We start from the raw sequence: 16,410 nt of genomic DNA on the forward strand, positions 1-16,410 counted from the left end.
GTTACCATCAGACACACACATTCAGGGATTAAGAACAGAAACTAAGCATCTTTTGGATGTTGGCTACATGAACTTGAAGTGGGTCCTTATCAGCTGTCTTTGTGCTTTTACACCAATAGTTCTTAACCCTATCAGATGATGCCTCTTGTTTTCATATCCAATATTTTGCAACTTCTATTTTATTATGCTGGCATCCAATTCTAACACATTTACATACATAATTTCAAAAGATCAATATAGTGTTCAACTATATAAAGCAGAAATAAAAAAGAAAGCAATTTACATAAAATATGGTATCCATATGCAAAAACTTGGGCGCTCCACTGGAAGACAAATGAAGAAGTCACATGCTTGTATCTATACTTGAGAGGCACCGTGAACATATAGATTACAAATGCAGACTCATTTGGCTCTTTTGTCACTGTTGTCAGGATTTTCTGAATATGAAATATCTTTCAGTCATGTTGAGAGCAAAACAAAATATAATTTCCCCTCAATTTACATATAGTGGCATCCCTGAAAAGTTCAGTATATATTAAAACTGTGGGGGGAAATATGTTGTATTTGTATATAAAAAAGACCTTGGTAAGGCCGGGCACGGTGGCTCAAGCCTGTAATCCCGGCACTTTGAGAGGCCGAGACGGGCGGATCACAAGGTCAGGAGATCCAGATCATCCTGGCTAACATGGTGAAACCCGTCTCTACTAAAAAATACAAAAAAAAAAAACTAGCCGGGCGAGGTGGCGGGTGCCTGTAGTCCCAGCTACTCAGGAGGCTGAGGCAGGAGAATGGTGTGAACGCGCGAGGTGGAGCTTGCAGTGAGCTGAGATCCGGCCACTGCACCCCAGCCTGGGCAACAGAGCGAGACTCCGTCTCAAAAAAAAAAAAAAAAAAAAAAAAGAGCTTGGCTTTAGGCTCAGATAATTGTAAGCTCATCTTACACCTATGGAGGACATTAGAAAATTGTAGGCAGAGGGCACAGTGGCTCATTCCTGCAATCCCAGCACTATGGGACGCTGAAGCAGGAGAATCACTTGAGCTCAGGAGTTCAAGGCCAGCTTGGGCAACACAGTGAGACCCCTGCCTCTACTGAAAAAAAAAAAAAAAAACTAAAAACACAACTTACATTCTTCATGTAAGCATGAAAATATAAGTGATAGGAGGGGTGTAGTGGCTCACACCTGTAATCCTAGCACTTTGGGAGGCTGAGACAGGCGGATTACGAGGTCAGGAGTTCGAGACTAGCCTGGCCAACATGGTAAAACCCTGTCTCTACTAAAAATACGAAAATTAGCCAGGCACAGTGGTGGGCGCCTGTAATCCTAGCTACTCAGGAGGTTGAGGCAGGAGCATTGCTTGAACCTGGGAGGCAGAGTGAGCCGAGATTGTGATACTGTACTCCAGCCTGGGCGACAGAGCGAGACTCTGTGCCAAAAAAAAAAAGGCAGTGTCTTTAAGAAACCCTGAATGTTTCAAGAATGAGAATAAGGCTGATGGCTGATAAATGTCTCAGAAAGGGACTCTGCATATTATGTTAAAGGGGAAAGGCTTACTAAACCCATATAACTTTAAATCACAAACATGTATATTATAGCTGAAGTTCCTGGATTTTAGTGGTTTTCTTGATATTCATCCTCAATATGTCAGTATTTGCATCCCAATAGGCATTTTATGCAGGATCTCAAGCAAACTGGTTTTACGAGCATATTTGGGAAATGAGCAGAGTGTGACGGATGATCAAGTGTTGTGCCAAAATTTTACATACAGTGCTCTTTTCTGAGGGTAAATCACCAGCTAAAATCTATCCAGTCGAGGGCAAGTGATCATGAGAGATCTGTGTATGTAAACACAGTACTTTCCTTTTAGGAGCAAGAATCTTAACTAATGTTAGGAAGATTTCTGAACATCTGAAATGGTATAGGAATCCTAGTAAAGGAATTCAGTAAATGTCTGTTGATTATGGGAAGGTGAGAGTTCTTAGGGAAGGATGCAAGAGAAATAAATTCTCCCTCATACTTAAAATATAACAATGAAAAATACATACTACAGTCATCTTTCAAAGCTCTAATGACAGTATTGATTTATGACTAGTGTAAGTTTTAGAAGAGTTGTTTTATTTTCCGTAATATGCATTTCCCAAGAGATTATAAATCAACACAATCTTTTTGGAAGGCAATTTGGTACGTATATCAAATACTTAAAACTGCTTTAGACTTAGTAATTTCCTTTTTGGGTGTGTATCCATAATAATAATAGCAGCTTTTACATAGCACTTACTATGTGTCAGGAATTGTTCTAAAGATCCCTGGTCATGTAGCTACAAAACTGAGAATCAAGAATTTGAACTTGGGCAGGGTGGTTCCAAAGCATGTGCTCAGATTTTTGCTGTCTTAGCCACAAGGATGTTCACTATAGCATTGATTATAACAGGGAAAGTTTAGAAACGAACTAAATATTCACCAGTGGGCATAAGTTAAATAAACAATAATATACCTATTGATAGGACACAAAACAGAAATTTAAAATCAAGTTTTAGACATAACATGTTTGCATGGATGAACAAAATAAGATATTTGACTCAGGGGGGTAAAAAGGCTCAAAACTGTGTAGTATGATTCCAGTCTACTAAATGTTTCCTTTGGATGGTGAGATTTTAATTTTCTTTTTGGTGCTTTCTTGTATGGTCCAAATTTTCTAAATGAACTAGAAATCCTTTTGTAGTCAGGAAAAAATTAATAATAACAAATTGCACTCTAAGCAGCACAGTCCGATCAAAATATAATGCAAGTCATATATATAATTTTAATCTTCTACTAGTGATATTAATAATGTAAAAAGAAACAGGTGAAATTGAATTTTATTTATATATTTATTTATTTTTGAGGTGGGGGTCTCATTCTGTCACCCAGGTTAGAATGCAGTGGCACAATCACAATCTTGGCTCACTGCAACCTCCACCTCCCAAGCTCAAGCAATCCTCCCATCTCAGCCTCCCAAGTAGCTAGGATGACAGGCATATGCCAACATGCCCAGCTAATTTTTTGTATTTTTGGTAAAGATGGGGTTTTGCCATGTTGCCCCGGCTGGTCTCAAACTCCAGAGCTTAGACGATCCACCTGCCTCAGCCTCCCAAAGTGCTGGGATTACTACAGGTGTGAGCCACTGCTCTTGGCCTTGAAGTTAATTTTAAAAAATATTTCTTATATAACATATCTAAAATAGTATTATTTCAACATGTAATCAACATAAAATATTATTAGTGAAATATTTTCCTTTTTCGTATTAAGTCTTCAAAGCCACTTTCTAGCACATCTCAGTTTGGTCTAGTCATATTTCAACTCCTCAATTGCTTAGTGGCTAATGGCTACAGAATTGAACAGCTCTAGATCTTTGGTAGAAGCTATACCTTCAGGTCAAATGTGCCCAAATCATGATCCTAAAACCCTGTACTAATGACCTCAACTTCCATGGAATCATCCCCATCTGTGTCAAGCTGCTTTTTAAAAGAGAACAGAGAGGTGCTTGGGAAACAGGCAGATCTGAGTTTGAATCTTCTAACACTTAGCTATGTGATCTTCAGCAAGTTAATTAACCTGTGCCTCATTTTACCTGTTTTATAAATGAGGATAACACCTACTTTGAGTTGCTGAGATTGAAATAATGTATTAAACTATCTACGACATGGAAAGTACTTGATAACAGAGACTACTAAATTTGACTGGCTTTAAAAAATCTCTAATAATATTATTACTAGTAAGGAAGATGTTATTATCCCACCTACCGTATTCAGATACAATGATGATTAGACTTAGCAAGAGGCAAGACAAGATTCGTTTTTTTTTTGAGACAGGGTCTTGCTCTGTAGCCCAGGCTGGAGTACAGTGGCACGATCATGGCCCACTGCAGCCTTGAACTCCCAGGCTCAAGTGATTCTCCTGCATCAGTTTCCCAAGTAGCTGGGACCACAGGCATGCACCATTATGCCTGGTTAATTAAATTTTTTTTTTTTTTTTAAATGGAGTCTCTCATGTTGCCCAGGCTGGTCTCCTGAAGTGCTGGGATTATAGACATGAACCACCACACCCAGCCAAGACAAGATTCTTAAAATAGATAGTAGGAAATCTCATTTAAAATGGCCCTTTGGGGTTTTGTATGTAGCAGAGCAGCTCTTTTGTTGCTATCTATTGAAAGTCAACTCTCAACACAAGGGTTCATTTTTTTTAAAAAAAATAAAATGTTCCTAAACTAATTTTGGGGTATATGTGGAGAGACTACTCTGAGAAATTCACAGTAAATATGTTTGTATTTGAAAATGGGCTGCCTAATGGCAGGGAATGAATGATGCACATCTTTGTTTGCCTCCCATGGCTTTTGCTCAGCAAATATTCGATCCATTAAATAAATATATATAGATTATTGATTGTGTGCCAGGCATCCTTCTAGACAAAGGGGTTAGGGGCAAAAAATGGGAGGTGCTTCCTTAATTGAATGGAGGATTGAATGAACAAACTGATGAACACTGTACCTTTTCTGATTTTTCTGAACTAAGTCATCAGTACTTTTTTGCATCTCATTTCACCTAAGACTTTCTTTACTATGTTGCGAGGCAGTGGGATTTCCTTCAAAAGACTCAATTGAAATATGGTCTACTATGGCTGAAGCTGGGTATCTGTGTGCTTAACTTTTGTGTGGATTTTAAAAGTTTCAAAATAAAAAAGTTTTAAAAATCACCAATAATAATAGAAGGTAATTATCATGATAGGTATCAATGGTTTTATAGCATCCCTGTTTATAACAGAGTTAACCAAAAACTCTACAGATGCTCAGAGGTGAATGACTAAGAAAATTCACATAATCAAGAGGATAAAATACTATACAGCAACGAATTCACATCTGCAGACTTTGTCAGTTCATGGAAATATATAAGGAAATAACACGAAATGAAAAAACAAGCAGAATATAATCCACAATTACAACAAAGAAAATATGTGATATGCATATATTTACATAGGCATATCACATATATTTAAGTTTTTACAAAAACTAAACATGTATTTGGTTATGTAGGAATATTACTTTCCTCTCTGGGTAAGACTGCCCGTGTTAATACGTGTAATATAAATAAATAAATAACACATGTATAACAAATTCTGTGTTATTTTCTTTTATTTTGAGATGGAGTTTCACTCTTGTCAACCAGGCTGGAGTGCAGTGGCATGATCTTGGCTCACTGCAACCTCTGCCTCCTGGGTTCATGCTATTCTCCTGCCTCAGCCTCCCTAGTAGCAGGAACCACAGGTGCACACCACCACGCCTGGCTAATTTTTTGTATTTTTAGTAGAGACAATGTTTCACCATGTTGGCCAGGCTGGCCTCAAACTCCTGACCTCAGGTGATCCTCCCGCGTCAGCCTCCCAAAGTGCTGGGATTACAGGTGTGAGTCACTGGGCCTGGTCATAAATTTTGTTTTCTAAGCAAACTTATCTTACGCCAGAGGGCAGAATGGTTAGGGAAAATATCTAGTGAAAAAGAGCACCAACAAAGGAGCACCATCTCTCAATTGTCACACTAATGTGCAGTGACACTTTGGCAACTGACTCCCAGTTACTGGCATACAGTTTAATCTACCACTTGGAGCCAAATGGCAGATTTGAGATTTTTCTTAATCCGAGTTATTATTCAGAGCAACATATTCAACACAAATATTTAACCACTAGCGCCAGATTTCATTTTTACATGATAACTCCTCAAGCCTTTAACCACAAGAGTGCATACAAGGTAAAATTAAAAAAAAAAAATTAAGCTTGCGGACTTTCACTGTGATTGTGGTTTGACATCATGCAGGATAGATCACAATTGCTGATTCATATTAGGAAAGAGAGCCCCCAACTGTCATAAGCACATTGTGTTTGAAAATACAAAACCTTACCAAATCACTTAGTACTTAAAATTAACAACATCCTCATCGTCTTGTGGTTGAAACGATGACTGAACAATAACTCAAGCTGGTTGTGTTCTATATATTTTTTAATTAATATAATTAGTATTCCTAGATCTTTTTAAATTGTTCTACTCTAGCCCTAGGGGAAAATGATTTCAGAAGGCTGAATATGTATGCTGATTCAAGATATGATTTCTCACACACCCAACCTGTATAATTTTGAATTATAGAGTAATACAGAGTAATTCTGGCACCAACTCTTTGGCAATGCTGTTTAAAAACAAAGTTACTATTACACACAGTCCAGGATGTTGACTTTGCATTGTACATAAATACATTTATATAATACTTTTTCTTTAATATAGAAGCCATAGCCTTGATTTATTTTTGAAAAATGATTAAGGATATGGTAATTACGAGACTCTCAATTGACTCAAAAGCTCAGAGCTAAAATCCAGGCAGAGTTTGAACCCACCTTACAAAAAGTTGAGATCCAAATTGCATAAACTTTTTGAAACTTTTGATTTAAGGACTAAGTTTTCTGGTAACCTCTTTGGGAACATCAGGATAATAAAAGATGATTAAGTAACAACGATATCTCAGCTGGGCACTGTGGCTCACACCTATAATCCCAGCACTTTGGGAGGCCGAGGCAGGAGGATCACAAGGTCAGGAGTTCGAGACCAGCCTGGCCAATATGGTGAAAATCTGTCTCTACTAAAAATACAAAAAAATTAGCCAGGTGTGGTGGTGCATTCCTGTAATCCCAGCTACTCGGGAGACTGAGGCAGGAGAATTGCTCGAACCCGGGAGGTGGAGGTTGCAGTGAGCTGAGATCGCACCACTGCACTCCAACCTGGGCAACAGAGTGAGATTCTGTCTCAAAAAAAAAAAAAAAAAAAAAAAAAAAGAAAGAAAGAAAAGAAAAGAAAAGAAAAGAAAGAAAAAAGGAATAACGATATCTGATCAAATTATTTGCCTTGTCCGAATGGATGCCAGTGCTGACTATAAAATTCACCATCTGGGAGACCTTGAACAAATTATTTAATTTCTTTGATTCAAACTTGCTGTCTATAAAAATGAAAATAACTTTACGTAGTTTCTAACTTAGAACAATAAATTATTAATGATAAATATGAAAATGTTGGGAAGAGTTTCAATCACTACTAATGTATATTCATTATCTAGCATTGTCTTCTTCAAATGGATACATTTTGAAAACAGCCTTTAATCATAGAACCACTTTTTTGCATAACTTTAAGCCATAGGGTTAATTATACGTGACACAAATCTAACCAACAGAACTGTACTACTTAGATTAAAAGAACCTTGCATAAATGATCGTTTTGCATAACTTTAAATAAAAGACTAATTACATATAACATAGAAATCTTACCAACAAAACTGCATTATTTCAGTTTAAAAGAGACTTGAAGAAATGGTATTAACAGTCCAAGTCATATTTAAAGAAGCCCACACAAAGGGGAATTGAAACGGATAAATGGACTTACTTGGGAGTTTATCTTGAAAAGGAACTAAAACACACATCCCAAATAACCAATGTCTGCAAGATCCAAAAAGACAGAACTCCAATAATGCAAAGGACTCAGTGACACTAAATTAGAACGGACAAGTCCAGTAAAAATCAGTTCTTCCTACTATTCCTCCCAACAAAAGCAGAAATCAACCAACACGCGTGGTACCGGTTGACCCGTTCTTTGCCACTCAGAGTAGGTGCATGGGAGAGCAGACAGGAAGCTGGGGCATATTTAATGAATACCGAAAGGGAGTACTAAGGGTCTGGGAAAGTGTGCAGAGACGGACCCTACCTTTCACAGATTTCCCAATACTGTGTAAGTGAGTGATAGAACTGTAGTTTTGGGCAACAGTCTTCAAAAACGCTTCCATCCCTTCCTGGTGGTGGTAGTTGAAATCCAGCGCAGCTACCAAAGGCAGCAACAGCTCTAGCCAGAGGTACGGGAAGTTCATGTTCTAGAGATGAATAAAAATAAGAACCTGAGAACACATGAGGGCAGGCGGGGGCATCACCGGCTACGGCTCGGTACTCAGGTCTCAGGGTCTCCCGACACTGACGCTTCCTGCCTTTTAAGGAGGCAAAAGCTGGAAGCAACACCTTCGGGAGTGAGCCGTGCAACCGGAGACCGGGAGCACGAGCAGCCTCGGTGCCTTCAACCCAGCAGCCGGCGTCTCCCGCTCCTCCTCCTCCCGGCGCCTCAGCCGCCCAGCAGCTGCCGCAGCTGCGCCCGGCCCCGCGCGCCCCCAGCCTCACCATGTCCCAAGCGCGCACCTCTACCCGCCCGCGGCTGCCCAGCGGGGCTGGGTGTTATAGCCAGGTCAGGGGGCGGGAGCGCCTGGGCCCCGCCCCCGTTCGTCCCTCCAGCCCACTCCGGAGCCGCGCGGGTGCCTCTCGGGCGGGGCCTCAGCCGCCTTCGCACCTAGCAGAGCCGGCGCCCGCGCGGGGTGCCCTTTGGTGGCGCTGCTGCGGGTACTGGGGGGCGGGCGGCGGAACGGGGCGGAGGGCTGCGGGACATGGAGTCGCCGCTCGCGGACAGTCTTTGCTGGCGCCCCAGGGTAGAAGTGTGTCCTCGCCTCGGCCATGGCTGTGGCCTGGGCAGCCACAAGGCGCTCCACTGAGGGACACTCTCGCTGGCTACAGCCACTTGGAAGAAGTTTAGGACTCGGCCGGTTTCCTGCGGTTGGCGGTGCCGGGGCCCACCTGGAGCCGGGACGCGTCCGGAGTCCTGGGTGCCCTGAGCCCCACGCGGGCTCCTGCGGGATGGGCGGTGTCGGCCCCGGCAGGGCGAGCCAAGCTCCCAGCGGTGCCAAGCTGCCCAGCGAGGCTCAGCAATCGCGGGGCTTCAAGAAAGAACGCGCGGGTGTGTGAAAGTTTTAAATGCCACAAAGTGCAGAGTGCAGGACATCTTCCTACAAATTTACATAGTGGGTGGGATTTGAGTAAATTAGAATTGAATTTAAAACTGGAAGTCACATGGAAGAAGGCAGGACCTCTGCTGTAAATCCGATGCTTCCCCCACCTGCACCTGAGTCTTAGGCCAATTCCAGGTCTCTCGTCCTAAAATGCTCATTTCTGGAAGGATGGCATGGTCTCTGCACGAGAGAGAACGAAGGCTTCACTTAAACCTGAGAGGTGGTTTGTGGCGAAGGCCAACCCTTTTTACCTCTCTAAAAAAATCATTCTCATTCTCTCTCTCTCTCCCCGCCCCCCCGTCTCTGTCTCCCCCCTTCTCTCTCCACCTCTCTCTCCCCCCGTCTCTCTCTCCCCCTCTCCCCTCTTCTCTCCCCCTCTCTCCTGGGTTCTAAGTAACTGTATCAGGGTATTGGGGCCCCGTCAAGGTCCGGGGGATACAAAAAGTTTGAAAACCACTGATTTCAGATAACATTCCTCTTTTACAGACTAAAAATACGGATGCAAGCCCCCGACTAATTGAATAGAATTTTTCTCATGGAGGCCCAAGAAAGTGTATTTTTAAAGAGGACCTTGAATGAATCTAATGTGCCTTCAAGAGCTGAGAACTGTTAGATTCTCTGCTCCTTCTTTCTTACAGATACAGATACTTTTCCTAGAATTGAGTTCTCAGGCCTCCCTGAGACTTCCTGTGATTCTGCCGCAGCAGAGAAGAGTGGATCAAGAGCTGAGGCGCTCATGGGATGGGCGCCAATTCTTGCACGGACACTTATTGACTGTGTCTACTATATATATATTTTTGAGACAGAGTCTCGATCTGTTGCCCAGTCTGGAGTGCATCGGCCTGATCTCAGCTCACTGCAACCTGTGCCTCTCGGGTTCAAGCAATTCTCCTGCCTCAGCCTACGGAGTACCTGGGATTACAGGCACCTGCCACCACTCTTGGCTAATTTTTGTATTTTTACTAGAGACGGGTTTTCATCATGCTGGCCAGGCTGGTCTGGAACTCCCGACCTCAGGCAATCTGCCCGCCTCAGCCTCCCAAAGTGCTGGGATTACAGGCCTGAGCCATGGCGCCCAGCCATCTTTTTTTTTTTTTAAGAGAAGTTGCTTATTATGTGTTTATTTATTTATTTTGAGATACAGTCTCACTCTGTTGCCCAGACTTGAGTGCAGTGGTGCAATCTCAGCTCACTGCAGCCTCCACCTTCCAGGTTCAAGCGATTCTTGTGTTTCAGCCTCTAAAGTACCTGGGATTACAGGCGCACATTGCCACACCTGCCTAACTTTTGTATTTTTACACCACACCTGCCAAACTTTTTCATTTTTAGTAGAGACCGGGTTTCACCATGTTGGCCAGGCTAGTCTTGAACTACTGGCCTCAAGTGATCCTTCTGCCTCAGCCTCCCAAAGTGCTGGGATTACATGAGTGAGCCACCTCACCTGGCCCAAGAGTTGAAAAATCTAATATGACATTGTTGAGTCTTTGAGTAGGTTTTTGTTGTTGTTGTTGTTTTTTGTTTTTGCTTTTTAATTGTGTCAGTAGTCACTATGCTAAATGTTATTTCCACTGGATGGGTTAAAGAAGTTCTCCTTTCATTGTTGTTCATTGACTAAGAGGTCTGAGAGGAGGGGGACTAGAGCTTGAGGAGATTAACTTTAGGCAAAGTTACTCTAGGAATGGGGAAGGGAACTGAGTGGGAGCAAAGTGAAGGCTTGCTGATGTACCTTAGAAATCATATCTTTTTAATAGAAGAACATGGACACTATCTGTTTTCCTGCAAGGTGCTATGGCTGGAGACTGGAGGAAATGGTGGCTTCATCAATACTGGAATGGAGATTGCCAGGATTGTTGTTTTGGAAAAACAGAGATGAGCTATAGCTGAAATTGCTGCCATCGGGGTTCACACTAGGTAAGAAGGGAAGCAACTTCAGGAAGGAGTCAGAGAATGGAGGTAGCGGGTACGGAGGACTGAGTGCTGAAGGTTTAGGAGCTAGTAACACTCAGAATGCGAGCCAGGGACAGCGCTGGCATCACCTGGGAGCTTGTTGGAAATGCAGAATCTCTCACCCCCCTCCAAACCTACTGAATCAGAACACATATTTTAATAGGATTTCCAGATGATGTATATGTACATTCAACTTTAAGGTGCACTGGTCTAGAGAGAAAAAAGATTTAGTGTTAGAGTATGAAAGATAACAGCAAAATAAAAGGTTTGCCTACAAGAGTAAAATACTGAAGTTTAGAGATTTTAGAAGTGATTTTTTTTTCTTTCTTTCTTTTTTTTTTTTTGAGACGGAGTCTTGCTCTGTCACCCAGGCTGGAGTGTAGTGGCACAATTTCAGCTCACTGCAACCTCCACCTCCCGGGTTCAAGCAATTCTCCTTCCTCAGCCTCCTCAGTAGCTGGGATTACAGGTGCCCACCACCACACCTAGCTAATTTTTGTACGTTTAGTAGAGATGAGTTTTCACCATGTTGGCCAGGATGGTCTCGAACTCCTGGCCTCAAGTTATCTGCCTGCCTCAGCCTCCCAAAGTGCTGGGATTACAGACGTGAGCCACTAGGCCTGGCCCTAGAGGTGATCTTTCTAAGCATGGCGCCATTAAAGGTAAAACCATAATAAAAATAATTTAAAAACATAAAAATGTATGACTTCTGTACAGGAAGCCTTATAAAGGTTATAAGAAGAAAGGTTTAAATCAGGTTATGAGAAAAATTATAAACTGGAATAAGAAATGAATAATTCTTACAAAATCAAGAATGAGCAAAGGAGATTAATAAGCAGTTCATAAAAGCAGTAACACAAATAGCTAATAAACATAGTAAAGGTTGCCAATCTGGTAAGCAATCAAAGAATTATAAGTTAAAAAGGTAAAGTAATATTTTGTTTTGCTTATCACAAAGCAAAATTAAAAAGACTGACAATACCTGGAAGTAGACAGGATCTCAGGAAATGACATTTATGCTGTTTCAATGCTATTCTAAATTAATACAATTTTTCTGGAGGGAAGTCTGGGAATAGACATCAAAATTTTAAATGTGCCATTCCTTGCTAGAAATGTATGCTATAAAAGTAATTTGATGGTGTATTGAGTTTGTATATGTGAGGAGCTTCATCAGTCCTGCTGCTTTAAATTGTGACAAAGTAGATAAAATCTAAATGTCAAACAATAGCAGATTGGTTAGATCAGTGGTTCTCAACTTGAGTTAGTATTGCCCACAGCAGACATTTGGAAAGATCTGGAGACATTTTTGATTGTCATAACTAGGGATGGGAGCTACTGGCATCTAGTACTGTACTGATACAGAGGGCAGGGAGGCATTAAATATCCTTCAATGCACAACACAGCCTCCCACAACAAAGAATTATTCAGCCCAAAATGTCAATAGTGCTGAAGTTGAGACACCTGGGTTAAAGAATATTATAGCTGTACAATTAATTATTTTTCATAATGTCAATGTAGATCTGTATTTATTCACTTGGAAAGATAAATTGTTCAGGCAAGAAGCAGATAATAAAAGTAAAATGAATAGTAAGATCTTGTTTAGATAAAGCAAACAAGAAAACCTATTCCCAGCAATATGTTTCTAAGGTTACCAACATGCTGAGTGCTAATCCACTAGTTGCAATGTTTTAATTTTTTAAAAAATCTTTCTGTATTTTCTGAAAAGTTTTTCCAGCAAACATGCATTACTTTTTTAAATCAGAAAAACAATGAAGGCATTTCCTCTGCAAAGCAGAGGAAAAAGCAGAAGAGTGTTAGAGAGGACCAATGACTAATTCTGAATGAAAACAGGATCAAAATGTCTTAGGGTGAATTACAAAAGTGAAGAGGAGGTAAAAATCACTGGAAATGGGAAATTAAGGAATGAAAAAGCCAGAGTATTGGATCAATTCTGTTTAAGGACTCTGAATTTCCCTAAGATAGTAGCAGGAACTGGGACAGAGGGAACAACTATAGTCGGGGGCTAAGTACCTCAATAGATGTCAACAAGAATGAGAAAAATGTAACTACACTTTGTGACTTTCAAACTTTTTTCTTTTGAAAGTGTCACAAGAAAATCTGAACAAGATAAAAGAAAAAATTTAAAGTTACAAATTTTACATACCTGGAAACAACCGTTCTTAAAACACATTTAGGGGCGGGGTATGGTGGCACACACTGTAGTCCCAGCTACTCAGGAGGCTGGGGCAGGAGGATTGCTTGAGCCCAGGAGTTTGAGGTTGCGGTGAGCCATGATCGCACTGCTGCACTCCATCCTGGGTGATAGAATGAGACTCTGTCTTAAAAAAAAAAAAAAACCCAAACTCCAAAACAAACACACACACATTTAGGTATTAATCAGTGCCCTAATGTGGAATATTTGTTTCTGGTATTTCATTATTATACACAGCACATCTATAAACATTCTCAGAGCTAAATCTTTGAGCACACCGTTACCTCCTTAGGATCAATTCTTAGACATGTAATTGCTAGGTTAAAAAGCATGTACATTTTTAAGACTTAAAATATTTGGCCAAATTATACTCATATAAAATGTCAAATATATAATTTTTTAAATGTTAAAAAGCATTCTCATATAAATATAGAATAAGCACAGGTCAAGTTTTAACTTATTAATGAGGAAACCAGCAGGATAACAAAGCCAGTTCAAAGAAAGACATGAGAAAATATGTGTGTATATACACACACACCCATATATCTATATGTGCACATATATTATGTATATCTATATGTGTATATACATATCTTATGTGTATATATAACTATATATACATAGATATTATGTACATATATCTAAGTATATACATAGATATATAAATATATACATAGATATTGTGTACATATATCTATAAGTATATACATAGATATGTACATATCTATATATGTATACATATGTATCTGTGTATATACATTTACTATGTACATATATCTATGTATATATATCATGTACATATATCTATGATATATACATAATATGTGTATGTGTTATGTATATATGTATATATCATGTAATGTATATATACATAACACATACATATATTTATAGTATTTATATTATATACATATAGTATATGTATTGTGTACACATACCTATATACATATATTATTTATGTTATGTATATATGTACTATATATGATATACATATATAAATATACATCCTATATACATATGTGCATAAATATATAAAAAAGAGAATACTAAAATCATTCTACATTATTGCTAGATTAGATATAAATCTGATTAATGTCTTACAGGGTGATAAACCATAACATTTGGTGCTATCTTTACAGAGCAGAAATTATTTTCATCTGTGCAGGACAGAAATTATATCTCCACTGGACAAAAATATAGCATCTCACCATTTTTCTACAAGCTAACATTTGAATTTACAGTTGTAAAATGTGCAAATCCATAATAACGAGTCAGGATTGAATTCACCTTAGATGGACTGGTTAGGCAATGCCTAACATGAAAACAAATTATGCAATCATATTTTGCTTTCCAAGTTTTTGGAAAATTTTTTCTGACCAAAGGTCATTCCAATTTACAGTCCTTACTGGTGATATGTGAACATGCCTGTTTGGCCCCTCATGATTACTATTATCTCTTTTAAAAAATTTGCCAATTTCATAGATAAAAATGAAATCTTATAATTTTAAGTTTTAGTATTAATATGACTGAACATTTCTCTCATAGTCTTTTTTTTTTTTGAGACTGAGTCTCGCTCTGTCTCCCAGGCTGGGGTGCAGTGGCGCGATCTCCTCTCATGGCAAGCTCCGCCTCCTGGGTTCACGCCATTCTTCTGCCTCAGCCTCTTGAGTAGCTGGGACTACAGGCGCCCGCCACCACGCCCAGCTAATTTTTTTTGTATTTTTTTTTTTAGTGAAGTCAGGGTTTCACCGTGTTAGCCAGGATGGTCTCGATCTCCTGACCTCGTGATCCGCCCGCCTCAGCTTCCCAAAGTGCTAGGATTACAGGCGTGAGCCACTGTGCCCGGTCTCTCATAGTCTTATTGAACATTTATTGTTCTTCTTTAAAAAACACAGTCTTTTAATAGCTTCTGCTCATTTTTCTGGTTGTGTATTAGTCTTTTCCTTCTGGATTCATAGTTTTTTGATATATTCTTACAAAATTTATTCTTAAATTATAAAATAATTTATATTTTCTTCTATTTTAATTTCTTTGGTAGTTTTATTTTTTCATTTACTTTTTCTTCTTTCATCTCATTTTTTAAAATTAATTTTTTTAGAGCAGTTTGAGGTTTGCAGAAAAATTGAACAGAAAGTATAGGGTTCTCATATGCCCTTTTCCTGCCCTACCCACATACACAGTTTCCCCTATTATTAATATCTTGCGTTAGTGTGTCACATCTGTTAAAATTGATGAGCCAATATTGATACGTTATTATTAACTAAATCTATAGTTTATGTTGCATATGCTATGAGTTTTGACTAATGTAAAATGGCATGTATTCAACATTACGGTATCATACAGAATAATTTCATGGCCCTAATGATCCCCTGTGCTCTACCTATTCATCCCTCTCTCCTTCCCCCAGATTTATATTTTTAGTCCACTTGGAATTTATTTTCATCTAGTATGTGAACTATGTGTTAATTGTGTGAAGACATTGTTCTGTTAGGACCTATGATTCCAATCCTTAACCCCTACCTACCAAAGGTTCTCCTGAAAGGTATATGCCCAGAACACCAGGCCAAGCAACACATCATTCTTATTACCAATTCGGGCTTTAGTCTCCAAACGTTTGAGTAGAACCATCATCCAAATGAGAAGGGCTGGGGGATTTGGCACTATGAGGTTCCTCTTGCTTAGATGAGACAATGAGACTTTTAGCAGCTCTCTTTGAAACAAGAAGAGAACACCTTAACACGTTGGAATTGGGTTGCAATTTGTTCTTTATTATAAAAGTTCTGAGATCATGTCCTTTCTATATTTTTAAAATTATTGTGGTATAAAATTACCATCTTAACTGTTTCTAAGTGTGCAGTGCAGTGTGTTAACTCTGTGCACACTGTTGTGCAATAGAGCTCTAGAACTTTTTCAAACCTTGCAAAACTGAAACTCTATACCCATTGAACAACAACTCACCTTTTCCCTGTCTCTCCTGCTCCTGGCTACCACCATTCTTTCTAAGAGTCTGACTAGTTTAGATTCCTAATATAAATGGAATTATGCAATATTTATCTTTTTGTGACTGGCTTGTTTCTGTTCCATTGGTCAATTTGTCTGTTTTTGTGCTACAGAAGTAATTTGAAGATGTGCTGAGTGTGTGTGTGTGTATATATATATATATATATAGCATTTATACTGCATATATTGCATATATATTGCATTTATATTGCATATATATTGCATAAATATATTGCATAAATATATATATATATTGCATTTCAGTGTCAAAAACACATTGGCTTAGATTTTAGAAGAAAGTAAAGCTTATTGAAAGCAGTCAGGTGGTCTTCTAACTCTTCTTACTCAAGTGTAAACCTTA

General features: G+C 39.3%; 1 protein-coding gene across 3 annotated transcripts in view; it reads right to left on the minus strand.

Moving 5' to 3' along the window:
- The window catches only part of CPM (carboxypeptidase M), a 110,318-nt gene that overhangs the window by 71,068 nt on the left and 22,840 nt on the right, over positions 1–16,410 (minus strand). Inside the window, exons 1-2 of one of the 3 annotated variants that reach the window (XM_023195336.1) lie at positions 8,250–8,283; positions 7,771–7,933 (exon numbers count right to left, since the gene is read on the minus strand). In XM_023195336.1, coding sequence (XP_023051104.1) covers positions 7,771–7,930 — 160 coding nt within the window. In that variant the 5' untranslated portion in view covers positions 7,931–7,933; positions 8,250–8,283. Of the gene's footprint in view, positions 1–7,770; positions 7,934–8,231; positions 8,284–16,410 lie in introns of those variants that run through there. The other 2 variants (XM_023195335.1, XM_023195337.1) reach the window with 2 other exon arrangements.

The sequence above is a fragment of the Piliocolobus tephrosceles genome, chromosome 10 (assembly GCF_002776525.5).
Source record: "Piliocolobus tephrosceles isolate RC106 chromosome 10, ASM277652v3, whole genome shotgun sequence".
Lineage (NCBI taxonomy): Eukaryota > Metazoa > Chordata > Mammalia > Primates > Cercopithecidae > Piliocolobus > Piliocolobus tephrosceles.